Genomic DNA, 26,643 nt, shown 5'->3' with positions numbered 1-26,643 from the left:
CGTCCCTCCTTCGCGACGCCGTTTCCGGCGTGTGGGCGCGCGGCTTGATTCGCTCAGTTGGGCTGGCTCGGAGGGCTTCGCTTGGCGCCCGAGGCCGCCGCTGCCGCCGCCGCCGCTTCGGAAATGGCGGGTAAGCAGGTCATGGCGGGAGAGAAAGACAGGCTGGCCGGCTGCTTGGGTTAGGCCTCCCTGAGGCAAGGCGTGAGCTGGAAGTGGCTCCCGTCCCGTCCAAGTAGTCCCGGGAAGCTGCGGTCTCTGCTGCGCGGGAAAACGGCTGCCGGTTACCCGGGTGGGCTGGTTTCTCCCCCTCTGACTGGGAAAAACGCCTCCGCCTTGGGGCTGCCTCCGAACCCGGCCCTGAAATTCGCGGCCGCCTCGAAGTTCGCTCGGGACCCGTTGCCATTGGTGGGCGGGGAACTTATAGGACCTCGGGGTAGGTGGGTGGGGGGAACTGCCATGGGGTGTGACGTGGGGTGGGGGGCAGAGCAGCCCCCCATCCCCACCCTGTCAGGCACTGACGGCCTGCCAGGAAAGTAAAGGGCGAAGCATGGGCACTGCTGTTCGCTTGCGTTTCGACAGGTGGGTCTGGACCCGTTCCTAAAACGGGTCCCCTGCCGCTGTGCCAGAATTAAGCGCCCCTTCCTCCCCCTTGGAAAAAAATAAGATATTTGAAGGGCAGAGATGCGCAGCCCCATGCCTTGCTATGAGATTGCTTCTGTTATGAAGTGCTGCAGCCCCCCGACCCCTTACTTGTGCAGCTAGCAGTTTTATTCTAACTTTGGGCACGTCTTGTTTTTCCTTTCTGAATCGGCAAAGTGGTTGTACCCATGCTGATTTAAAGACAGAGGCTTTCTATGTACTGCTTGATTTTTGGAGCCTTAGGGTAGAATCATAGAATTGTAGAGTTGGAAAAAGACCACGAGTTCAACCCCCTGCAATGCAGGAATCTTTTGCCCACCATGGACTTGAACCCACGACCCAAGATTAAGAGTCTCATGCTTTACTGACTGAGCTATCCCAGAGGTAGGCATTAAAGGCAAGTTGCATTGGCCAGGAATAGAACCTGGGCCTCCTGCATGGCAGGCCAGAATTCTACCACTGAACCACCAATGTCCTTGGTATGCCATTTTATCTGTGACTAGCTCAAAAATATTATTATTGCGTTAAGTGCATAGGTTAATATGCAACTAAATCATACTCTGAATAGGTCGGTTAAATTGGTGGACTTAGGTTAGTTAAGTCCACTTATCTAGTATGACTAACACTATGTATCACCCACAGAACATAATATTTCTGGGGCTGCCATGATCATCTGAAATTACTGAGATGGACATCCTTTGCATACTTAATAGTAAGCCCATTTGAACACAGTGAATGGGATTCACCTAACCTGTGAATTAACCCAATGGAGCTTTCCCCCCAGCCCCCCCCCTTGAAATTGGCTTGGGGTGAATCTGGAGAACACCCACCCCCCAAACAGCGCATAGGGGAAGAGAGGGAAGATTGTTCCATCTGGCAAGCTGCAATCCTTGCCCAGATGGACCGGTTGGTTGAGTTACCCTCAGCAGGATTTACTTTTAAGTAAACATGTATCATGTTTGGCTGCTTCGTTTACTTGGAAGTGAGTCCCATTGAAGTTGATGGGACTTGCTTTTGAATAGACATGTATAAGATTAGTCTGTTTATAAATTAAGCATATATTTTACAGTGAAATACTCTAAATTGCAGTGCAGGTGGGCAACCTTCAGTTTAGGTGCCCTCCATCACTTTCTGAAGCTGCCCCTTTCTTCCATCCCACCTGAGTTCCTTCCTTCCTGTTCATTTCCTCCTTGTTTTTGAAGTCTTTCCCCCATTTATAGTTTCAGAACAATTGGAGGGGGCAGTGTTGTTGTTGTTTTAAAAAATAAACACTTTTCCTGGTTGCATAGCTAAAATAAGTCCCCCACCCTAGCTGCCTGAGAATAAATTGGTTGGTTTTTCCTTAGTGTGTATGTATATGACACACTGAAAGTTATAAAGGAATTCCTTTTACTTGCTTTTCAGAACAGTAGTTGTACTGATCTGATGTACTAAAAGAAATTTCTGCGTGTACTTATGAATAACCCCATTAAACCCGTTGCAGCTTACTTCTATGTAAATTAGGATTGGGAATTCTAGTCTGAGGTATCATGAAAATTGAAGCAAGGCACTATTTCTTCTGAATTAGTTAATCCAGAACACTTTTGTTTCTGACACTGCCTATGTTTGTCTTTGCGGACTGCCAGCAGCAGCCTCCCAACAGATTAATCCTGAGGGAATGAGGAATATCCCAATCTTGCTCTAAAACATAGCTAACCAACCTGGGGCATGCATGCAGTCATGAAGGTCCTGGACTTAGTTTGTCCCCTAGGCCTGGCTATGGCATATTAGATTCCTATACTGTTCTGGCTTCTCTCTAGCTCATTAGGCTAGTGTCAAAACCACATCAGGTCATATGGGTGGAGGTTGGGAAGAAATGTGTGTACCTCAATATGTAATTGCAGTTGTATTGGAATGGTGCTCTGACATGTTGGACATGGTACATTTGTTGAAATGTTGGGCTGCTATTGCGCTAACTTTTGATCTGCTGGTGTATCCAGATTTTGAAAGCACTTAACACGCCCTTAGTGTGTTAATTATTTGAAGGTGTCTCCACACAGTAAACTAGACCACTTCCCTAAAATTAAGGATGCAGGCTTTTTTTTTTTTTGAAGGGTGGGGGTTAAGAGCATGTGAGTGTTTTCTGAAACAGTAATATGCTAAATTTTAAAATCTAGGTTGCCAGAAAAAGATTCTTATTAGCTTGACTGCCATCTTGCAAGGTGGTCAAACAATTTTCATGTTTTTGTTTACTGTGTACCATCTTATCAAACTTATCAAGTTTATTTCCCCCCCTAACCATCTTCACAAGGTTTATTGTGAAGTTTATTTTTTTAAACATCTGTTCATAATTATGACAATTTTTACATGCCACCACTTTACAGATTCTTAAAATTCAAAGCTTGGAAGTTGAGGGTGTTTTATCTCCATGTTGAATTTGTGTAATGTAATAAATTGCTGTGTCCTAAGTTAAATGAGAGTGTGAATGCCATTTTTGGTAAAATGAGTTGGGGAGAGATGGGACTGTTGCCCTCAATGGAAAGCAAGCAACTGCCATCATCTAACTTATAAGAACAGCATGTGTCCTATCTTTTATGTTCTTGGGGAGCATGCTAGGTAGGAGGACACAGAAAGTTAAAGAAGTGCTGGTCTACAGGCCATAGGTTGGCTGCAATTTTTTTGCCCAAGGAGGTGGAATTTGGGAAAGAGGACTTGAGAAAGGGGCTCATGTGGTATATAGTCCCCAGGTCACAGTGGTCAGGAAGATGGAACATTAGAGAGGGTGTCATGGTAACAGATGCTAGGCAATGGTTGTTAGGAGGGAGGAGAGGGTCTTGGGAAAAGGCAGATATTAAGAAAATTGTTAATTTATTCTAGTGTTTGTCTGGGTCATTTGATCTGCATCCCAGATCCCTGTTCACTTTCTATCCTTGGCTTCACTGGTCATACTTAAAAGGCCTCAGTCAACCTCTTTTTACGTTGCTCTGCATGTAAATAGCAATTGATCCTGTCAGTTCTTTGAGGAGATGCCTGCAGTGCAAAGATCTGCAGATTTTGTAAAGAGTTGACACATGATTGTGTGAGACATATAATTGACTTGCAAAGGTGCAAGAGGCAACATTCCAGAGAATCAAGTTTGAAGAGAATGCATTGATATATAATTCAAAAGTTTAATTGGTATGGACAGGTAAAAACAAATGTGTGGTGTGATATGGTATTTCCTACTCTGACTACAAACACAAGGGAAAAATCAGTTAGTTAAAAGAAGCATCCAGATGTTATACTAACTGCTTTCCAGTTCCAGGAGGAGCATGGGGAGTGTTAATGCAACACACCTACGCACTGCAGTCAACACACGAAAGTGTCGCAACACACAGATTGGAAAGCTCCAAGCTAAATAATGTATGGGAATGGCATGTACGGTATTGATAGAAGAATGCTCATCTTTGGATATCCCTGCCAGTAACATAAGTGATAAATTAACCTTCTTTAAAAAACATGGTTGCTACTTGGGGACACAGTAATATATGTGGCACATGGAAGAGACAATTTTGATACAACTTCATACCTTATTGTTCCAGCTAAGAGAGTTATCCACAGCCAAAACTCTAGATGACTACCTTAAACTTTATGATCTTGCTAGAATGCCTGTACGCAAACTCACAGATGCTTGGCGTCTTCCTCTAGTATACCCTACACTGAAGATTCATAACGATGTCAGGGTTCATTCTGGTCTTCAAAATGCTTGGTATTGATTATGTCACTGCTTTAATATTGTAACTAATAGCCTGTTTATGTAATATTATTATTATTACTATTATTCCCCACCCATATAAAAAATTGTAAAACATCAGACATTAACAGTTTCCTGATACAGGGCTGCCTTCAGATGTCTTCTAAAAGTCAGATATTTCCTTGACATCTGATGGGAGGGTGTTCCACAGGGCGGGTGCCACTACTAAGAAGGCCCTCTGCCTGGTTCAAGGGCCAAGACCATTTAGGGCTTTAAAGGTCAGCACCAATACTTTGAATTGTGCTTGGAAACATACTGAGAGTCTTTCAGGACCAGCGTTATACAGTCTCGGCGGCCACTCCCAGTCACCAGTCTAGCTGCTGCATTTATGAATTTTGCTTGGAGCAGAAGAAATCTTGGAGAGTAGTGACAACAGTGAACCTGCTGGTCAGCTGAGCAGAATTATAAGTATTGCTCAAAATTTTGAGTGGAGATAAGAAGCTGACTCCCAAGCATATTAAACTTCCTCCACACTACCAAGCAACAAGAAGTTAGTGGAACATTACTGAAATAACTGAAAAGAGTTTGCTGTCAGAGCATGGTGATACAGCATATACAGATTTCTGTCAATCCAGGTCTTGAAGACTTGGGATGGACACTTGAAAATGGAGAACTGAAACATGTGCTGACTACAGTTGATGCATCTCTGTATCCTACAGAGAAGTTTTTTTGTAGATAGAAGAAAGGATGTGCAACATGTCAGTGCAAGTGTAAAAACAACAAAATGGTGTTTACCAGGGGTCCCCAACCTGCGGCCCACAGAGGCCATTTAAGCAGCCCACGAACCGCCCCTGAAACTAGCCGCCCATTTGGTGAGTCCCCCTGTGCTGCGCTAAACCAGCACGGCGTGGGGACTCTCTTCCGCGGCTCAGGAAATTGCTTCTGCGCATGCCCAGACTCCAGAAATCACGTCTGTGCATGTCCGTGGCACCGGAAATTGTTTCTGCGCTTGCCCAGACGCCAAAAATTGCTTCTGCGCAGGTGTGATTTTCGGTGTCTGGGCATGCACAGAAGCGATTTCCGGCACTGCAGACATGTGCAGATGCAATTTCTGGCGTTGTGCTGTGCCGGCCCGGCAAGCCTTGCCAACCCTTGGTGTTTACCATGAACTGAAAATGTAACCCTAAGCAGCACACAGAGGTTAACAGATCAGTGGACTGAACTTCAACTTCCGAGCTTTGCGGTGTGGTCATTGATCATATTTTTATATGTACCAAATGTTGTCATGGACAATAACTAACAATAATAAAAAATATTTTGCCTGGAATTGGTATAATGGCTAATTTTATAATTCCCTTTCTGGAACTTCATTTCACGTAGTGGTATCTTATGTACCGGTGCCTTGACAGTCCACCTGGCTCATTTGTAGACCAAAAATGGTAGGCACACTCTCCTTTAACCCATGACAAAGCATTTCCTCCCCGGAGACCACTTGACAATTCCTGAGGGTCTTGGAGGACCACTTTATGATTTCTCTGTCTGTTGTAATGCACTGTTAGAGGCTGTATGTGGTTCCATTATTATTGGCCCCTTACTTAACACTGTAGTAGTGCTAAATGTAACAAACATTTTTATTATGTGTTCCTCAGCCAAGTTCTGACTTAAACCATATTTATAATTCCTCTTATTTTTTTCTGTGGCATTAATGAAATAATTTTAGCAAAACCATTGGGGGGAAAAACAAAACCCAGACAGCTAGATTTATTTATTTATTTATTTATTTATTTATTTATTTATTTATTTATTTATTTTGAAACCCCATTTGGCAGTAGCGTTTTATTTGCCACTGACAATGCCCTCTTCCCGTGTGGGAGAAAAATAACACTGCAGGGTTGTGCAGGAGATCTGTGACTGTTTTGTCTGAACCAATATAAATCTCAAACATGCAAGATCTTGCGTGTTAATGGCTGTCATGGCAGGGCTAGGAGATGTGAACGAAATCTTGCTGTCTGAGGCACAGGATGAAAGAGGTCACATTTTTGTCTTGCAAATAAGCAGCATTCCACGGTTCTGCATGGCATGGCAAGTGTGGCATTGCCCTCTGGCAAAGGGCAATATGCTTAAAGTATTAGCCTAGCTCAATCAGTAGAGCATGAGACTCTTAATCTCAGGGTCATGGGTCGAGCTCCACTTTGGACAGTGAGATTCCTGGATTGCAGGGGTGAACCAAATGGTCCTCGTCCCTTTCAACTCTACAATTCTATGATACTAGCCCACATGCTCTATGCATGCTTACATTGAGAGCCAATGTGTAAAGCACCTTTGCTTGATCGCCTGGGAATAATTTTTACTTGCATCAGGCAAGTACCGTATTTTTCACTCTATAAGACGCACCAGACCACAAGACGCACCAAGTTTTGGAGGAGGAAAACAAGGAAAAAAATATTCTGAATCTCAGAAGCCAGAACATGAAGAGGGATCATGCGCAGTGAAAGCAGCAATCCCTCTTGCTGTTCTGGCTTCTGGGATAGCTGTGCAGCCTGCATTCGCTCCATAAGACGCACACACATTTCCCCTTACTTTTTAGGAGGGAAAAAGTGAGTCTTATAGAGCAAAAAATACGGTAACTATTTGCCTGAATTCTAAAAGTACTGAGAACCTATGGCAGGATCTTGTGGGCCTCTGTGCTTATATAGCATCTCAGGCTTACAGGTTTCCTTGTTTTGTATTAACACAACAACTCATGCTTAAAAGCACTACCTAATTCCCGTTTATTTCTCTACAGTTTTATGTTGGATAAGCCAAAATGATAACGTTGTTTGAAAATTGTTTGAATTGCGGTGAGAACTTATTTAAATGTGTTTTCCTAGGGCTTTCTGCTATGGAAAAGAAATTGGCTGAGTATAAGTGTAATACAAATGAAGCAATTCACCTAAAATTAGGTAAGGTTTTGCAATTAAAGCTTTGATACTTAAGCTTGGCAATGTTTTAGGTGTTGCTTTGAGCCTCCATTTTGGAGTGTTAGAGTTAGCAGAGCACCAGAGAACTTAGTTTGTTCACTCTCTTCTGTTCCTGTGTATGGGTGCATCACTGCCTAATTACTATTGCAGAAAGGAGTGAACAGAAACATTGATGGCAGTTCGTAGCGCACACTTTCCATCCTCACAACTAGCCATGTAGTGAATATGTCTGAAAGTTGTCTGATTGAAATTACCATGTAATTACCATTACTATCAGCACTGAACTCGTGAAAGGTAGAGGCAGGTGTAGTTCATCAAATAGTGTGTAGCTTTAAATATCTGTTCAACTTTGAATTAGCTGGTCTTGGGGCAAGTACTTTTCCCGCTCTTCATCTGTTAAATGTTAAGTGCGTGCTGCTTGCAGAGTGGAGGACAGCATAAACCAATAACGTAATTGTCACCAAATTGCAACCTGCAGGTTACAGTCAAATTGTTTACATTAGGGGAAAACAACAACTATTGTGCGGCAATTTGCTAACATCAGTCTCCTACATCTAGGAATTGACAAAGAGTACCACACGTTAAGGCTGTTGTTAGCTATGCATTGAATTGATTTTTGTCTGGGTTTTGACTTTCACTGACAGGCTTAAACAGAGTGTAGAGAATATTCACTTTTTTATTCTTATTTATTTAAAAAATATAACTAGGCCACCTTTGGACACGTTATGTGAAGCAGCCCTAAAATTTAATGACAAATCAAGAAGTGTTAAGGAAGCATGCATTCACCTTCTCTAGGGAATTCTGGAAAAACAGCTCCCCCCCCCCCAAGTTCTGAAGAAAAGAATCCACACTTCCGTCCACCAGCTAAATTAATATAAGATAGTTTTTATAATGGGATAATATTTATATTTAATGTTTAGAAAGTAAAACTATGAAATATTATAACTGAGGAAAGCCTGACTCTGGCAGGCCTTTGAAGCAGAAAAAGGCAAGGAGGTATTAACTGATCTGGACTTCTGTGAATTAAGTAAAACATGTTGGCAAAGCTTATAATCAGTCCTTTTTCTCATCAGTCCGTTTTCAGGAGGATTTGGAAGATGACAATACAACATTTCATCCAGAGTTCAGCCACCAAGTTTTTGGGGATGAGTAAGTGATGCAAGAAAGTGTCAGAAATAAGTTAAGAAGTTGAAATTGATATTACATATTTGTACTAGTGCAGCTATTCTAGTGAGCATTTTTGTATGGCCCTATAATTTTCTGTAATTGCAAGGTTGCAAGCCCTACTCGTTAGGGCTGGGTGATATATGGTTTTCAACATCATGATATATCACCTGCTAAACATCATGATATACTGATATATCACGATGTCTGAAATAAGGATGGAGCTATGTAGAGGCATTGGCTGGCTTCATGGTTTTTTGCCGCATAATGATTTCTGCATAGCACAGACACAAAAACATAATGATTCACGATATATTGCCAGGTCAAAAATTATGAAACCGATAATGCACTATGGACATCATACCAGTTTTGGACGATATATCAATATATCACCCAACCCTAGCTGACAAAAATAATACAAACTCTGCCTATGCTACAAAGTGTATACTGTCATATCTCAGGTTACAGATGCCTCAGGTTGCGTGATTTTAGGTTGCGCACCGCACCAAACCCAGAAGTACCAGAACGGGTTACTTCTGGGTTTTGGCACTTGCACATGTGCAGAAGTGCTAAATCGCGCTATGCGCAGAAGTGCCGAATCACAACCCGCGCGTGCGCAGATGCGGCGCTGCGGGTTGCAAACGTGCTTCCCATATGGATCACATATGCAACCCGAGCGTCCACTGTAAATGTAACCATACATGTGTAAGGTGAAATACCTGCTGTACCTATCACTGACAAACTTGTAAACTGGGCTAATTCGTTTCATGAGACACAGAAAAATGACTAGACCATAATGTTATGTTTGGGTCAATTGAAGGAATTTTTAAAGGCAACACTGAACGCTATGTTTTTAAAAGTGTGGTAAATCCTTCATAATTTTTAACAGTAATGACATCTATCTGTATAGGAGAAGTTAATTTTCTTGGTGGAGTTGATTAGCATTCAGCTATAACTTAATTTTTCTTTCTCCTGCAGTGAGGTTGCCTTCGGTTACAAGGGACTGAAGATTCTTTTGTACTACATTGCTGGTAACTTGTCAACACTGTTTCGCATTGATTATACATCCAAAGTTAATGAGAACTTTGACTGTGTGGAGGTAAAGTCAAACGTTCAGATGTCACCTTCGATAAATAAGTTTGCCATTGTAGCTGAACCCTTCATTTTACTCTTCTCAAGCTTTTTACGACCTCATGCTTGTTCCCAAAATCCTGCACCATTGCACTTATCACTTAAATCAGTGGAAATTATACAGATGGTGGTTTTGATCATTCAGATCCCCCCTTTTTTACATAATTCTATTGTATTTTTCCATTTCAACAACACTCAAAGCAGTATCCAACTTTGTTAAATGGCAATCCTTTCTCACAGAACCAACAGTAGTTTTCTTATCCAAAAGGAAAACTTCTCTTCCTTCAAATTGCTGCTCTTAAGATCTGCTTCTTGGCCAAAGCCTTTTCTGCATTGTTTAAAGCTCATCATACAAATTCATCCACTCTGTCTGTCTCCTTGTGTTCATAAGCACTCCAGGTTGTGGATTGGAACACTACGTCACTTCTGTGTTCTGTTTAAATCAGGCATAGGCAAACTCGGCCCTCCAGATGTTTTGGGACTACAACTCCCATCATCCCTGACCACTGGTCCTGTTAGCTAGGGATGATGGGAGTTGTAGTCCCAAAACATCTGGAGGGCCGAGTTTGCCTATGCCTGGTGTAAAGCCTAAAGAAATTTCAGGAAGAGCGATATAGCAGCACCCAAGTGACTAAACATCTTTAAAGTACTTGGAATGAACACCAGTTCCTTAAAACATATATAAAAACATTTGGAATAAATTTGCAGTTCAGGTATATTTTTGCCGCTTTTAAGAGTAGCGTTGAAAATCCAGTTTGGTACACACTGAGGGAAAACAATAGCACCGCATAAAAACAGGTTTGTTTCTCCTTAAGATGTGATCTGTACAGAAATTTATCAGTGTGAGTGGTGCATTAATTAGGAGCAACAACTGTTAAAAAACAAGCCTCGTGCAGTACAGAAGCGTTGTTTACTCATTTAAAACTGAAGGAGTCTTAATTTGCATATATGCTGCAGAGTTTTTATTTTTATATTTTAAAGACAAGCTCACCAGAGGCCGCAATTCATAAATTGCCACAAAGGAGTTGGTCACCCATTGATTCTAGCTAAAGCAGATGGCTGTTTTGGAGAAATGTACCTCCTCAAAATCACAAAGAAATGTACTCCCTGAAAATCACAGTTGTTGTGACTAATTATCTGCGGCACCAGTATCATTACATCCCTTCATACAGAATCTCATTATTTATGAGTGAAATGGTTGTAACAACTCTGTAAGTTGGTATCATTATCCCTCATATTGCAGGCTGGAGGGAGGGTCTGGGTCTAATGGAAAGATAAAGGTAAAGGGACCATTAGGTCCAGTTGTGACCGACTCTGGGGTTGCGGCGCTCATCTCGCTTTATTGGCCGAAGGAGCCGGCGTACAGCTTCTGGGTCATGTGGCCAGCATGACTAAGCCACTCCTGGCGAACCAGAGCAGCGCACGGAAACGCCATTTACCTTCCCGCTGGAGCGGTACCTATTTATCTACTTGCACTTTGACGTGCTTTCGAACTGCTAGGTTGGCAGGAGCAGGGACCGGGCAACGGGAGCTCAACCCGTCGCAGGGATTCGAACCGCTGACCTTCTGATCGGCAAGTCCTAGGCTCTGTGGTTTAACCCACAGCGCCACCTGCGTCTGCGTGGAGGGAGGGTCTGATGGAAAGCAGCACACAAAAGGCCTAGTAAGTTCTCATCAGAGGCAAGGTTCAGTCCAGAGACTTCCTCGTTCACAACTCAGTCTGATACTGCACAATCACCAGTCATCAACATTATACTCACATTCCCAAAGAGGCCTTTCTTACTACCCACTGAGTCACCTCCCTCTCTCCTCCTCCCACTGAAATATGGTTTGAAGCAAGCATTCTGTTGTAACCAATAGCCTGGATTTCAGTGTGTGGTGCTCACAGCAACTTCTCTGGTTTTTAAGTGTGGCCACAGGCTCAAAAAGGTTTGGCCATCTCTCAACTAGCTTTCAGCTTGACTTTTAACCCAGACTTTTTGATCCTCCATTGTGGTTTTTTTTTAAACTCTTTTTCAGAGATTGGATTTCTGGACTAGTATTTCTGTGATTGGTTACTCAAAGCTGGTCTTAACTAAATGTATAGCGGGGGTGCTCAAATAACATCACTGTTGTGAATTCCTACATAAGGTGACCTGCTCAACACATTGTGGACTAATTCTCAGTTTGAATTTGCTAGATTTCACGCTTCTCCAAATGTTGCAGTGAACTTCATGGCAATATTTGGAGAAGCGTGAAAACTAGCAAATTCAAACTGAGCATTAACATGAGTTTTGAATTTTTTTTGGGGGGGGAGTTACTAATTAATGTGACCATTAACAGGTAAAAAAAATGTGAAACTGACACTGATTAGAAAGCGACTAATTCATTCATCCCTAATGTGTACTTTCTGGAATTGCTTTGCAAAGGCACCTCTTCAGTATATACATCTGAAGCATTGTGTAGTTCTTCACAAAACTGCACAAAGAGAAGTAACATCTGCCACCCTGGTCTCCATCAAGAAGTTGGCTGTTTTCATGGGGCATAGACATAGAAGTTGTATGAGTGCAAAATTTGGTATATTTTTTATTTGTGTTTAAATTATTTGGTGAAATTCCTTCTGTGCAGCCATGTCCCGCATTTACCATTCTAGTTACGCTAAATGTCCTAATTCTAAAGTAAGTTTTAGATCCCTAAATCATCTCAAGTGTCTGCCTGAATGTAAGGCTTCTTGTTCGGCAGAATGAATACTTGCACATGTCAAGTGGAATGTCGTGGGGAAAGGGGTGTTCTTACATTCTATGATGTATCTGATACAGATTATCCCTCCCCATCTTCTGCATTTGGCCTCACTGAACTAAACACAATTGTGGGCTATTAAGGCACAAGTATTGAGGACATATATTGGGGGAAGGGGTAGCAAAGCCACATTAAGGGGCAGGTGTTAGGAGTTAGCTGCCTTGCACACCACATTAATAAACACAAACAAGGGTATTCACCAGGTTTAGCAATACATTTCCCTCGTCAGACTTCCATCCTGTTTCAAAATCAAAGAACCGTTCAGCAAGAGATTGGTAAAGACGTTTACTGCATAAAAAATGTCAGCCCTAGATATTTTTGAGGCTTACGGGGTTTTTCCTTACAGCTTCTTTTCCGGGGTATACCCAAACTAGTTGTTTTTCTTAACAATGCCTATTCCAAGCATAAATCCCATTGAGTTCAATAGGACTTCCTACCAAATTAGTGTCTTTAGCAGTGTTGGAGAACCTGTGATCCTCCAGATGTAGTCCAGTGACCTGGAGTGGTGGGAATTGGGAGTCCCTAGAACATCTGGAAGACCCCATGTTCCACACTCGTGGTTACGGCCTGAATGTGTTAATATCAGCAGGTTCAGTAATACAGCACATCTCTGATTTAAGATTTTCTTAGATAGACGTTATAACGCCACACAGTTGTTTACCAAGGCCGTATGCATTGCAGAATAACCCTAATCTTGACCACTGTTCTTCCTTTCCAGTAGGAGCAGGCCGTATAGCTGCGTGTGTATTTAGTGCTGCATTTCTTGTTTTTAAATCTAGCCAGTCCACAATCTTAGAAATCTGAAACTTATACATATTAGAGGGAAAGGCCAAATGTAAAGAAATGTGGTGTGGACTATCATCTTTCTCCCACCACCACCACTTTACCATCTTTAATTGTTCTTTAACACATTTTTGTTGTTTTTAATGCAGCCTTTTTTGTATACACTTTTTCCTTCTGTTCTCTTTCTCCCCTTACCTACATGTTTTTTTCCCTCACTCCCTATTTTAGTCTTCTTGGCCCCTTCTTTCTTGCTGTATATTCACACTCCCCCCTCCTCCAAATGCCTTTCCAAGAAGCAGGGCCAAATTTGAGTAAAGGCTGCCTCAGGTGCCTCTTCAGAACCTCTGCTTTGGTTACAGCTCAACTTGGGAATATATATATGCATGCGGGTGGCACTGTGGGTTAAACCACAGAGCCTAGGACTTGCTTATCAGAAGGTCGGCGGTTCGAATCCCCGCAATGGGGTGATCTCCCGTTGCTCGGTCCCTGCTCCTGCCAACCTAGCAGTTCGAAAGCACGTCAAAGTGCAAGTAGATAAATAGGTACCACTCCAGCGGGAAGGTAAACGGCGTTTCCGTGCGCTGCTCTGGTTCGCCAGGAGTGGCTTAGTCATGCTGGCCACATGACCCGGAAGCTGTACGCCGGCTCCCTCAGCCAATAAAGCGAGACGAGTGACGCAACCCCAGAGTTGGCCACGACTGAACCTAATGGTCAGGGGTCCTTTTACCTTCACATATATAGCTGTGAGGTTATGCAGAGTGCTTATGCTCCACTTCTGTGGTCATTTGAAGGAAGGCCTTGTAAATCAGAGGCTGTAACTTCTAGGTAAACTTGAACCTTTATCATAATTGGCACTTCTTCACCACTGCTTATTGTCTAAAAGGAAGGCTGAGATGTTTTGTGGGAGAATAACATACTAGAATGTGCCAGGAAGAACGGGAACCCTCTTTTCTCTTGAATACTCGGATATCCATCTCCCGGCCAACTTTCTCTTTGCGAACTCTTGCTTCTAACTGTTGCAAAAGATTTTATACTCCTGCATGGAACAAACTGCCTTTCAGTAGATCGGGAATAGGGAACCTGTGGCCATCAAGATTTTGCTGAACTGTAACTCCATCGTCACCTACAGTTGGTCACGCTCACTGGGTTGATATGAGCAGCATTACTGCTAGGTGGCAACCTGTCTGGGATCAAACGAACTGAGGAAGGGTAGGATATCAATTGAACCAATAAATAAAATAACATCCTGAATGTCACAGGTACCCAACCCATGCAGTAGGGAGTAGAACACAATAAGAAGTCCTTAGCAGGACTTCAGAATAGGTAACGTCTACCCAAAAGGTGTTTCTTTACAATAGGTGCATGATATGATACATAGCATAGTATGTTGTGTATTATATTAGTAAAATATTGAGAAATAGTAACAAAAGGGTTCTATATGGGGGAAAGGGAATTAGCTAAGACTTTCATCCACCTCTCTTCCCTGTTAAAACGTACATTTAAAAATTTGCCATTCTAGCACTCCTGAATAGTTTATTTTTTAAAAAAAGTACTCTTTAGAAACTCATTTGGTATTCCTAATTTAGCCGCAGGCACGCTCTTGCTGCACTTTTACTAAATAAATTTAATATAGGAAAATGTTCTTAATTTTTATTTGAAGGTGTCTAATCAGTAGCACAAGACAAAATCAAGTGTCGTAGAGCTACCGCACATGCCGCACATAATGGCTCTTTAGGAAGATAAGGCTGATTAAATATGAAAGTCGGTGGCACCAAAGCATTAATAATGGAGTGTGTGTAGACTGAACTCTGCCCATATTCTACATCCCCCCGATATAGCTGATAGTAAAGTATTATTCATTTGCAGGTGCATTGCTTCTACTTAGGGGGACTCCAGTTGAAAGAACAGGAATTAGTAGTGTGTTGTATTAGCCTTTTGTAGTGTATTTTGTCCTAAGCGTCTTAATTTCCCTGTTTTGAATGCTAAGTAGCAATGGTCTTGGTTCAGAATTAATACTTATCATGCATGTAAACGGTGTGAAAGAGCTGCTTAGTAAGTTAACACAAAGTGTTCTTGTGTCAGCCCTTATGGAAATAGATACAATACAAACATTACAGCTGAACTCACGGCAAACTCCATTAAGTAAAAACCTGGACTCATTGTTGGGAGCCGGGTTTGAATAGAATGTAAGCTCATTTTGTTGAATGTAATGTCAGGCTTTTAGGGGTTGCATTGAGGGGGTTAGGGTTTTGTTAAGTTGAGACCAATTCATTAAGTTTTATTGCCTGGTGAGAAGCGGCAATACGTTATTGTGAAACTTCATCAAATATTCATGGTTAAGGAGAAGTAGTAAATGTATTCAATCAAGTGGTCTTTTGGGGGCCTGAAAGGGATTATGATGTCTGCTCAGCTGATAGTCTGTAACATTCAATTTGGCTGTTTAACAAGGCTAATCTTAATTCAGTTTTGCTTGTAAAACCTTCCCACCCTTTTGGTTAAATTGCATTAAAAAAATTCTTTGGGCAAAAGAAGTTCCTTCCCTCCCTCCCTTGAGTCTTTAGCGCATAAATTATATTGACTTGCCACCATGCTCCCAAGTCTGTATTTTCTTGACACTTGAGTGTTTGGGCTTTTTCCTTGTATGTGTAAACCAGAATTCAGGCTGGAAAAGAGTTTGTCCTGTTGCTGCCAGTTAGTTCCTTAAATACCCTAATTTGTTTGGGTTGCTTTTGAGCAACCTTAAGGGTGTGGGATTGTATTGCACACGTGTTACTCCAAAAGAGTGATCAAAGACTGTTCACTTAAGAATTCCATATTGAATGGTAGACGTCTGCAAGAAGCAGATACAGTGGGCCTGCCCAACCGGCATATCAGCAGACCAAAGTTGCACTGACTGCATTTAATAAGTGCACTGAGGTGCCTAGTCAGGACTTAGCAGCAGGCAAGAAGGAAGGAACTCTTAAGAGTCAAGAATCTAAACTAGATTCTCCTCCGTTTTTTCTTCCTTTTAGCTTATCTAAAATTTAATGAGCTAGTGGCATTGACCATTACTGGGGTGGGGTGTGGTACACTGTCTTAAAATTTCCCTTTTCTTAGACCCTTATGGTAAAAGGTTACTAGCTTCTTTATTACTGTAATGAAATGCCAGTGCTCCAGGTTGTTGTTTTTTAAAAGAAAGGCAGAATCTGAATCTTGTGTTCGTGGAAAAGCTGTTTTCTGAAGTAAGATGCTTCAGTTTAACCTGCTATTAAGCTGAAGTATCTTACCATTAGTAAATTACCCAAAGCACAATGACTCATCAGGAATGTTGTCTTCCCGACTCAGCAATTAAGTTTACTTAGCATGCACACTTCTTATTCCAGTGCTGATAACATTCAAGATCCTGCTTGACCTTGTATGTTTTAACCTCCTGCCCTGCCTTACCTCAAAAGGAAGGCGACTGAAGAGCAGGCCACAACATTATTGTGTATCTGTGTCCACCCTTGTGCCCATGAGAAATGGTCTGAGGGATCAGGCTGGTTTTTTGCCTCCAATAAGGACAGGCAGTTTCCCTGAGCACAGCTTAAACCGGGAATGCTGCAGTATAATGTATTACTGGTGGATCCCTTGAAAGAGTAGATTTGAACAATGTGATAACGGACTAGGGCAGGGGTCTGCAACCTTTAAGACAAAAAGAGCCACTTGGACCCGTTTCCGAAGAAAAAAAAACTGGGAGCCGCAAAACTCGTCATTATAAAAATAACGTTTTTTGTCACCTTTTTATTATTTCTTTGTTTGACCCCTCAGAATTACTCCTCCTCATAGAAATAAACGTTAAATTAACAAGTTACCTTTGTGTGTGTGTGTGTGTGTGTGTGTGTGTGTGTTCTTCACTCCCCTTCAAAACAGTGACCAGCGTACATGCCCCCTTTCAATGTAGTGACCAGCGTACATGCCCCTTACAATGTAGTGGGCGGGCGGGTGGGAAGGTGACGTCGGGACGGTGCGTGACTAACGCACGCACCGCCCCCATGCGACGTCACAGCCAGTACAGCGCCCGGCACAGTGGGGAGTGTCGGGGCGCACAATGCGCCTCCTCCCCTCGCTAGTATCTGCCCCGGAGCCGCGGCAAAGGTGTAAAAGAGCCACATGTGGCTCCGGAGCCGCGGGTTGCAGACCCCTGGACTAGGGGGTGCGTATGAATGCTCTGAGCTTTGTAAACTAAGGGCACCTAGTGGCAAGGTCCCATGTGTACCATTTTGTTGTGTCTGGGACAAAGACCTGTGCAAAATTTTAGGAAACCACATTGGGTGCTTTAAATAGTGCTTCAACAATCACAGGGCATAAGCACGCCACCCTATGTGAATTCTAGAAATAGTCAATTCCTTATTCTCAGTGCATCTCTCTCTCTCTCTATCTCCCCACCTCTTGTTTTCAGGCAGATGACGTGGAAAGTAAAATTAGAGAAATTGTTCCACCAGGCTTTAGCACAAGTACAGATGACTTTGTATCTCTGCTGGAAAAAGAGGTCAATTTCAAGCCGTTTGGGACATTGTTACATACATATTCCGTGCATAACGAAGAAGCTGGCGAAGACGTAAAGTATCAAATATACAAGGTAAAAAGTGTGTGTTTGGTGGTGGTGGTGGTGGGGAGAATAGAGCCTTCCGACAGAGCTTTCATGGCAACTTTTAAGTGACCCTCAAATAATTGCTTGTGATATGTAAAACGTTGCTATTTCTCCAAGATCACTTTCAGTGTGCTAATAAAACAGTTTCCCACAGAGGTACTTTATAAGGCTCTGTGATGTGCTCTCTTCCCTTTGGTGAAGAGTTTCACCTGACTTCTCCTGGCTTTTTCCCTAGGCTGACATCACATGCCCAGGCTTTCGAGAGTATCATGAAAGGCTTCAGACCTTCTTGATGTGGTTTATTGAAACAGCTAGCTTTATTGACGTGGATGATGAAAGATGGAACTACTTTCTAGTGTAAGTACAGTTCTAAAGCAACAGTGGACCTTATTACCTCCACAAAGGCTGCATTTTAATTGTGGCTGGCCAATTATTGGGGACAGTATAATGATATTTTTCCCAGGAAAGAGAAAACTATTGTTTATCAGGCTGGAGTTTGTGTCCATTATGCTTTGCGAGACCTTGAGAATAGAGCCAAATTAAATACTGTTGTCCGTTGGAGCCCTGAATGTAGGGCTTAAACAGTAAAATGAGCTTTGCCTGTGTTTTCTTTTACTTGCCACCTATTCATCTTTATAATAGGCAAGTGCGCTGAAGTGCTGTAAAGAGGTCTGATTTATCCAAGTTGCTGCACACCAATTAAGTGAATTGTACATTCAGAACATAGCAGGTGTACCCATTGGGCCCTCACAGAGTAGCTTGCTGACACTGGAAATTCAGTCAGAGAATGGAAAAGAAAATGGACACTGCATGGGAGCGCGACTGTAATTGACCTGCTTGGCTTTCTGTTTTATCTGCAGATTTGAGAAGTATAATAAGGATGGAGCTACGCTCTTTGCGACCGTAGGCTATATGACAGTCTATAATTACTATGTGTACCCAGACAAAACCCGGCCACGTGTAAGGTAATTGGCAGCATAGCACGTGCCTTGCCTTTTATTTCAGAAGAGAGTACTGTTGAAGTTCCCAATACTTGTTTATAATTGTGTTAATTTTGTGGGCTTTTTAAAAAAGAAATTTTAAAACTCTCGCCTGGCTTTGCATTTATTTATTTCATTGTCTTCATCTGAAATGGGGTGGAATCTCAAAACTCTTGGTGCAATTATGTTCGGAGTCTATAAGGTTTTTGTATGTAAAGCCTTATGTATAGAGAGATTGCAATTCACTGTGAATAAATCTGTAAATAAATTTTCTGGGGGCTGAGTATACTATCTATCTCAGTGATCGAAACCCGGGAGTGATTTTTTCAGTTTTTGAACGATTTTCGGAAGCTGAACGTCCGGTGCAGCTTTTGTTGTTTCCAATTGGCTGCAGGACGTTCCTGCAGCCAATCGGAAGCTGCACCTTGGTTTTCAAACGGGTTGAAAGCATTCTGTTCAAAAACCAAGGTATGACTGTAGTTCTTATTTTTTTGCTAAGTATTTTTTTTTCTTGTTCTATGTGTAGCCAAATGCTGATATTGCCTCCATTCCAAGGAGAAGGTCACGGGGCTCAGCTTTTAGAAACAGTTCATAGGTACTATATGTCATCCCCTGCAGTGCTTGATATAACAGGTACGTGAGTCTTTCGCTGGAGATAAGAATTAATTTATATGAAATGCTGAACACTGCTTCCCTGACAGTCGGTGCCATAACTTTCTGAATTCATCTGTCAAAATTAAATGATCTTTCAAAGATTAACTTAAGCAGAGGTCAAGGTTAATGCTACCCTTCCTCACAGAAAGAACTGTGTATAATGTAATTCTTCAAATCCTTTCCTTCCTGGGAACAGTGCACCATGGAAATCCATTCCCTAGCATGAAAGGATTACCAGTTAATTAGCCATTTTTATTGCAAAGTACGCAGCTGACTTGACAAGAGATTTAGGTTTCTGGAACTCCTTGCAGAGCTTTCTTCCTTCAGGCAAAACACTAAATCAGTGAGAGACATTGGTTTACTAATCACTACAACGGTACACTCCATTCTTAGGACCCCAGAGAGCAAATGTACGAACGTCAAAAGAATATGAACTTGGAGAATGAGAAAATTAAAGAAAAGGATATTGGAATGAACTTTTGAGGCAATGCGGAACAGAAACTGCCCTGTGGCATCCTATGCTGTGGTATCACAGCATAAGCTTTCATGGACTAGTCTATTTTGCAAGATGCTACAATACATGGCACAAGATTCTGTTTCTTGATGCAACTGGGAATGCACAGAAGGGCCTTCTCTGTAGTGGGGCCTCTTATTTTTGAAATGATCTCTCCTGCAGCAACATTTGTCTTCCTCATTGTTGAGGTTTGTTGTTGTTGTTTAGTCGTTTAGTCGTGTCCGACTCTTCGTAACCCCAGGGACCAGAGCACGCCAGGCACTTCTGTTGAGGTTTAGACGTTGGCTAAAAACACTTCTTTGTATCCAGATCTTTCCAGTTTGATATGGTATCATTTCACCCCAAACAGCAATGTGCAGATTTGTATTTTAATTAAAGGTAAAGGTAAAGGGACCCCTGACCATTAGGTCCAGTCATGACCGACTCTGGGGTTGCGGCGCTCATCTCGCTTTACTGGCTGAGGGAGCTGGCGTACAGCTTCCGGGTCACGTGTGTGCGTGCGCAGATGTGGCGCTTTGCCCTGCGTCCTTTTCGGCTTGGAGCCTGAGCTCCAGAACGGATCCCGGTCGCAAAACAAGGTACGACTGTACCAATTGGTGACGAAGGACAAAATGTTATTTTAATTGTGCCCGTCCATAAATGGAATATTCTATCTGAATCTTTGAGCCAGAGATGTATTTACGGCTTCTCATCCTTGACAGTGCATAGAAATGAAAGTAGGCCATACGATGGCAGACAGCAGGCTTCTGCATCAATGCATGGAACATGGTGTGTATTTTTTCTCCAGTAAAACTGCTCTGAAGCAGACTTTAAATTGCCCTGTGGAATAATTTGCTAGGGTGCATGCTCTTTTCAACAGGGAGCTTGAAAGGTATGGAGAGATGAATTTCTTTTTTTCATCCATTTAGCGTTGCTGCTGTTAAGGGGAAATTGGGTTGGACAGTCAGGAGCGGGACAGGAAATTATGAAAGTGAGATGGCATTCAGAGTTATACGACGGCTATGCGAAGGGGGCAGCAAGCTGAGTGGATTTACAAGGTAGTCAGATTTACAAAATAGTAGTTGCTTTAAGGTGAGATTGAAATAGTTAGCCCACTGATGTGCTTTTCATGAATTTGTTACTTGGTGAATTAGACCTTTTAATGATTTCATATGACAGAAACTTGCTAATTTGGTAAGCCTAGTTCACATAAATTTGCAAAGATCTTAAACATTGTTTAGAGCCGGGGGCATTCAGTGCTCCCTCTTCTAATTCCCTAGCCCAGTGGTTCCCAATTAGCCAATTACTGAGAACCCCCTATTTTACAAAAGCTAAACCATGGACTTTTGAAAATTGTGATAACTTTACGGTAGTTACGTGTGCAAAGCAATTTTTTGAAGAAAATGTGGGGGTAGCCCCTAATAAACAAAGGATTTCAGTTATACTAAAAAACAGAACATAAAATTTGTGGTATTACCATGCCAAAACGACAGAGATTTATGGACAGGAAAAGCAAATTACAAAACACTTCTCCTTTGTTCTTTTAGCTGAAGATCCGTCTGAAAATTATGTGAAACTACGAGATTTTGTATTGGTCAAACTGTGTCAGGATTTACCTTGCTTTTCTCCAGAGAAGCTCAAGCAAGGCTTCAGTCAAGATATGGTAACCGAAGCTCAACAAAAGCTGAAAGTGAATAAGGTACACGGTGCTTAAAATATTGTATTGATGTGATGATCATCCCTGTGGGCATTGTCTTTCCACAAACAAGATGAGTCCTTCTGTTCAAAGACAGGTTCTTGACCTAATAGAGGCTGCATTAATGGGAGAGGGCATTTTTCCTGATTCGCCCTGGCAGTCCACTGTGCCCTCACCCCCCAAAAAAATCTGCTGTAGAAGAGCAGGTGGGAGGGAGGCTACAAGAGGCGAATGTTGTTGAAAACTGCTCCCCACCTCTTCATTGGTGGAGTCCTTCATGAAAGGCAGCATTGTACTCAATGTTCAATCCTACATCTAGTGCCTTAATGTTCAGAACAATTGTAAGTGAAACAAATCTCCTTTTAGTGCCTGAGTTCCCAAAGAACCAGTAGACTTAGGGCAATGTGTGCAATGACTTAGTTGGATAAAAACCTTGGTGTGTTCATGGATTGCCTTTGGAACAACTCAGTTTTCGCCTTGAAACGAAGAAGTATTATTAAGCTTGATTTTTTTAAAAATCTGGTAAAAGCAGTAGGAGTTATAAAACAGGATTGGGGTAATATTATGGACAAATAACAGCAAGATACAATCGCGGTATGTGCCAAAGAATGAAGCAAGCATTTCCCACATGTTTGATACTATTTGGTTCTTTGGTTGAGCACAAAAGAGTGATGTTGATAGCCAAGTGTGAACTGAGAGGAAATTAGAATTTCTGACCAGTGAGAAACATTTACAAGAACCGGATCCTTATAAAGAAGAAACCAAGGATGGATAAATAGCTTTCCTCCAAGTCAGCAAAGTTTATATGAATGGTTGTTTATAAACAAATGGAAAGGAGTAGGGTGTCAGATTCAAAGCTACAACATTTGACGGTCTCCAGGTGAGACAATGGATAAATGTTTTTAAAATACAGTTTAAAGCATATTACTCAGAGGAGTAATTAGGAGTTACATGTGTCAGGGTTTAAAGATAGAGGATAGGCTACACAACCTTGAAATCGTTTCTCTAAACCTTGTATAGTGACATTTCTTGGTCTTGATTCATATGCCATTCCCCTTGTTTTCAAGCAACATACAAGACGGGTGTATGAAATTCTCCGGCTGCATGCAACAGACATGGGTAATGCAGAACAATCCAGAAGCTACAGATTGGACGTAAAAAGAAGACTGATGGGCCCTTACAAGGTGGCTTTTAACTTACGTGGATATTTTAAAGTTGTTTTCATTGTAAACTGTTTATGCCAAAACTCCCGTGCATAATTATCTTTCCTTTAATGCACCTCTTTAAAGCTTTGTCTCAGTACTTTTGTTAAAGCGACAGCCAAACAATATTACTACAGATACGAAGGCACAGAGTACTTTACATAGTCTCAATAAAACGCAGTGCTACGGTAATTGTTTTGTCAGTGCAAGGATTTCTGCTCACACAATGGGACGTTCTTCCCCCCTGCACACTCCCTAAATATGTTATAAGGGTCCTCCCAACCTTCTGGAGGAAAATTGAGGAGGATAGGTGAGTACACTGGTGGGGCTCATTAGAAAAATGCAGCCCTTTGAGTTTGATTTCTGATCGCTTGCTTCTTGCAACATTAGACATGTAATGGTAAAGGTAAAGGGACCCCTGACCATTAGGTCCAGTCGTGGCCGACTCTGAGATTGCGGCGCTCATCTCGCTTTATTGGCCGAGGGAGCCGGTGTACAGCTTCCGGGTCATGTGGCCAGCATGACTAAGCCGCTTCTGGCGAACCAGAACAGCGCACGGAAACACTGTTCACCTTCCTGCCAGAGTGGTACCTATTTATCTACTTGCACTTTGACATGCTTTCGAACTGCTAGGTTGGCAGGAGCAGGGACTGAGCAACGGGAGCTCACCCCGTCGCGGGGATTCGAACCGCCGACCTTCTGATCGGCAAGTCCTAGGCTCTGTGGTTTAACCCACAGCGCCACCCTGCGTCCCTTTTAATGGCAACAGTAGCATATACCAAATACATTTAAATACAGTGGTACCTTGGTAGTCGAACAGCTTGGCTCCCGAACAAATCGGCTCCCAAACGCCGCAAACCTGGAAGTGAGTGTTCCGGTTTGCAAACGTTTTTCAGAAGCTGAACGTCCGAGGCAGCTTCTGATTGAGTGCAGGAAGCTCCTGCAGCCAATCGGAAGCTCCTACAGCCTTGGTTTTAGAATGGTTTCAGGAGTCAAGTGGACCACTAAGGTACCACTGTAAAGGTAGCATCCCTTTCAGAGAGTATGTGGATAAGAGTTCTAAACAGATTTCCCTAGTAAAAGGAATAAACTAGACAAAAGCAAAAAAAAAAAAATCAGTCAGTGGCCAGTATTTAGAGGCTCAAGCACAAAGCATTTGAGAAGCTGCACATGGGATGTTTGTGGCTGGCTTTTCCTAGCAGCAGTTCCTTAAAATGCCTTACAGCTCCAATCGACACCCCAGTCTTCAGGAGAGTTTGAGAAGTAGAGTTGCTAGAAGGAGAAAGCTGAAAAGCCCCTCTGCATGTGTGGAAGCTGCAGTGATTTTGCATCTTGACTAGCAACAGTTAAGTGGGCTTTTTGTAGGAAACAGTACTAATAGGCTGTCTTTGAATATCTTTGAATGCTCAGCATCAGTCCTCAGAGCAAGTTGTTTCACTAAAAATGAGAAGCATTGTTTGTCATAATATTGGATAGAATTCTACAATAACTAATTACGTGGGGGCGGTCAGAAACTAGAGGATTATACTGCATGTTTTGCAGTATGGCTTAGAACCATTGCACTTTGAAATAAGCCAGTTATATAAACCCAGCCAGACGGGTGGGGTAGAAATAATAAATTATTATTAATAATAATACTAATTTCCATGTAGGTAAAAATCATTTCCAACCTTCTGTTCCCAAAAATCTCACTTAACAGTTACTAATCCATTCATAATAACCACATAATATGAACTGTCTCTTTTAAACCAAAAAGCTGAAAGAGCTTTTCGGTTTGTGGATGAATGACGGTAGATCCTTCCAAATCGCCCTTTTCTCCCCTTGTGGGAGGGTATGGAACTATTTTATCTTCCATGAATGAGAAAGCACCTTGAGGTGTGGATTTTTGTGGGGGGAAAGAGCAGGAAGGGAAAGGGTTAATATAGCCTTGTAGCCATGGGAGACCAAGTAATTTCATGCAGGTGGATGAGTGGGGTGGTGAAGGAGAGGTTGAGTGCTTTGTGCCCCGTACATAAACTAAAATGGCTGCCAGAGGTGGTAAACAGGCTAGTAACTTTTGTAGGCTTATTTACAAGGTTGTATTAAAAAGCCTCACATCCATCGCTTGGTCAGTTTTCTGGTCAGTGTGGCCCTAATTTTATACTCCTGATATTTTGAGAGACATTCCGCGTTGTCAAATGTTCCTTTATATTACAGGGATACAACGTAGGGCCTCTGTAAGTAAAGAGTACCTTCAACGTTTTAAAAAGAGACACAGCATGTGGTTTAAAATGATCAAATAATTAAACTAGAAAAGAGCACTCGATGAAATGTAACATTCAAGGAGACCGAGAGGGAAAGACAAAAGGGGGGGGGGGGGAATCTGTTAGCATCCTGTGCTACCACTCGGCTCTTTAACCATTTTGATCTGTGATCTCTAGATTTGATGCATCACTGGTTCAACACAGAAAAGTTGTGTTACATCTTTTGTAGGAGCTGAACCAAACCATAGCCATGATTAAATCCCATTGAAAGCAAAGGAATTGGATGTGCTCATATCTGCCTGTTTTCTGATTCTACCTTTTGCAGATGAAAAGCTGAGGCTTTTACCCTATACCAGTAATGGCCAAACTTGGCCCTCCAGCTGTTTTGGGACTACAACTCCCAGGACCAGTGGTCAGGGATGATGGGAATTGTAGTCCCAAAACATCTGGGGGGCCAAGTTTGGCCATCACTGCCCTATACAGTCAACGTACAGTAAAAACATAAAAATGGAAGGGGTTTACCAGTCATTTGGAATTTCTGTGCAAGTCTTAATTTCAAGGAGCATATGAACACAACAGGGTTTTCTGAAGGATCTTTTCCTGAGACCTTGTTTAACCCGGAATGTTTTTCTGGTTACTTTTAAATAGCAATTTAACCTTATAAGGAGCAGCGTGTAGCAATTGCTGCTCACGGCCTAGGACCCTTGTACCTACAGGACCGCCTCTCCCGGTATGCCCCACGGAGAGCCTCAAGGTCCATAAATAGCAACACCTTAGTGGTCTTGGGCCCTAAGGAAGTTAGATTGCCTTCAACCAGAGCCAGGGCCTTTTCAACTCTGCTCCGGCCTCGTGGAACGCTCTGTCTCATGAGACCAGGGTCCTGCAGGATCTGATTTCTTTCCGCAGGGCCTGTAAGACAGAGTTGTTCTGCCTGGCCTTTGACTTGGAGCCAATTTGATTCCCTCCCCCTCTTTCTTTTTTCTTTTTCCTTTCTCCTCCTGTGATGAGGCTGAATTTTAATATTTTAATGTTTCAATATTTTAATGTGGTATTTTAATCTTGTTTTTAAGTTGTATTCATTCAACTTGTTTTTATTATTGCTTGTTAGCCGCCCTGAGCCCGGCCTTGGCTGGGGAGGGGGGGGTATAAATAAAAATTATTATTATTATTATTGTGTGGGTAAATTTCTTTTTGCATGGTTCTTTTGTAGAAAAAGCAGAGAGAGATTGCTAAGATGAGAAGATGTTTGAGACCAGAAGAGTTGACCAACCAGTTGAACCAAATAGACATAAATTTGCAACACAAACAGTTAGAAGAAACCTTCCAGCAGCTTGTTTCGGATTATCGAAGGGTCCTAGAACGGCTTGCTCAGGCCTGAGGATTCTCTACAGGAAGCGTGCAGATTTCCGTACATTGTGTTGTGAAATACATCATGATCACTGCTTCACTGCAAAATTTCTCGTGACATCCTAATCACTTCCAAGATGACTGGTTTTCTGTGCGTTTTCAATATTTTCTATTTTTGTGTTGTAGATTTTAAAAAGCTGTACTTAGATTTTGGGGCACTTTGCTGAAATAAAGTAGATTGAGATGCACTAA

General features: G+C 42.2%; 1 protein-coding gene and 1 non-coding gene across 2 annotated transcripts; one reads left to right on the top strand and one right to left on the bottom strand.

The window, feature by feature from the left end:
* HAT1 (histone acetyltransferase 1) lies at positions 1–26,643 on the top strand. Its single transcript, XM_053359646.1, has 11 exons — positions 1–130; positions 7,222–7,293; positions 8,385–8,460; positions 9,454–9,574; positions 17,585–17,764; positions 18,012–18,133; positions 18,637–18,741; positions 19,283–19,389; positions 21,451–21,602; positions 22,667–22,783; positions 26,255–26,643. Exons 1-11 carry the CDS (start codon positions 124–126, stop codon positions 26,420–26,422), a joined length of 1,227 nt encoding a protein of 408 aa, XP_053215621.1. The 5' UTR covers positions 1–123; the 3' UTR covers positions 26,423–26,643.
* Positions 1,043–1,113, bottom strand: TRNAG-GCC (transfer RNA glycine (anticodon GCC)). The gene has a single exon. It is a non-coding gene; the product is annotated as a tRNA-Gly (tRNA).

The sequence above is a fragment of the Podarcis raffonei genome, chromosome 1, assembly GCF_027172205.1.
Source record: "Podarcis raffonei isolate rPodRaf1 chromosome 1, rPodRaf1.pri, whole genome shotgun sequence".
In the NCBI taxonomy this organism is placed as follows: domain Eukaryota; kingdom Metazoa; phylum Chordata; class Lepidosauria; order Squamata; family Lacertidae; genus Podarcis; species Podarcis raffonei.
The sequence above is the reverse complement of the archived record's forward strand: the minus strand, read 5'-3'. Positions and strand labels throughout refer to the sequence as shown.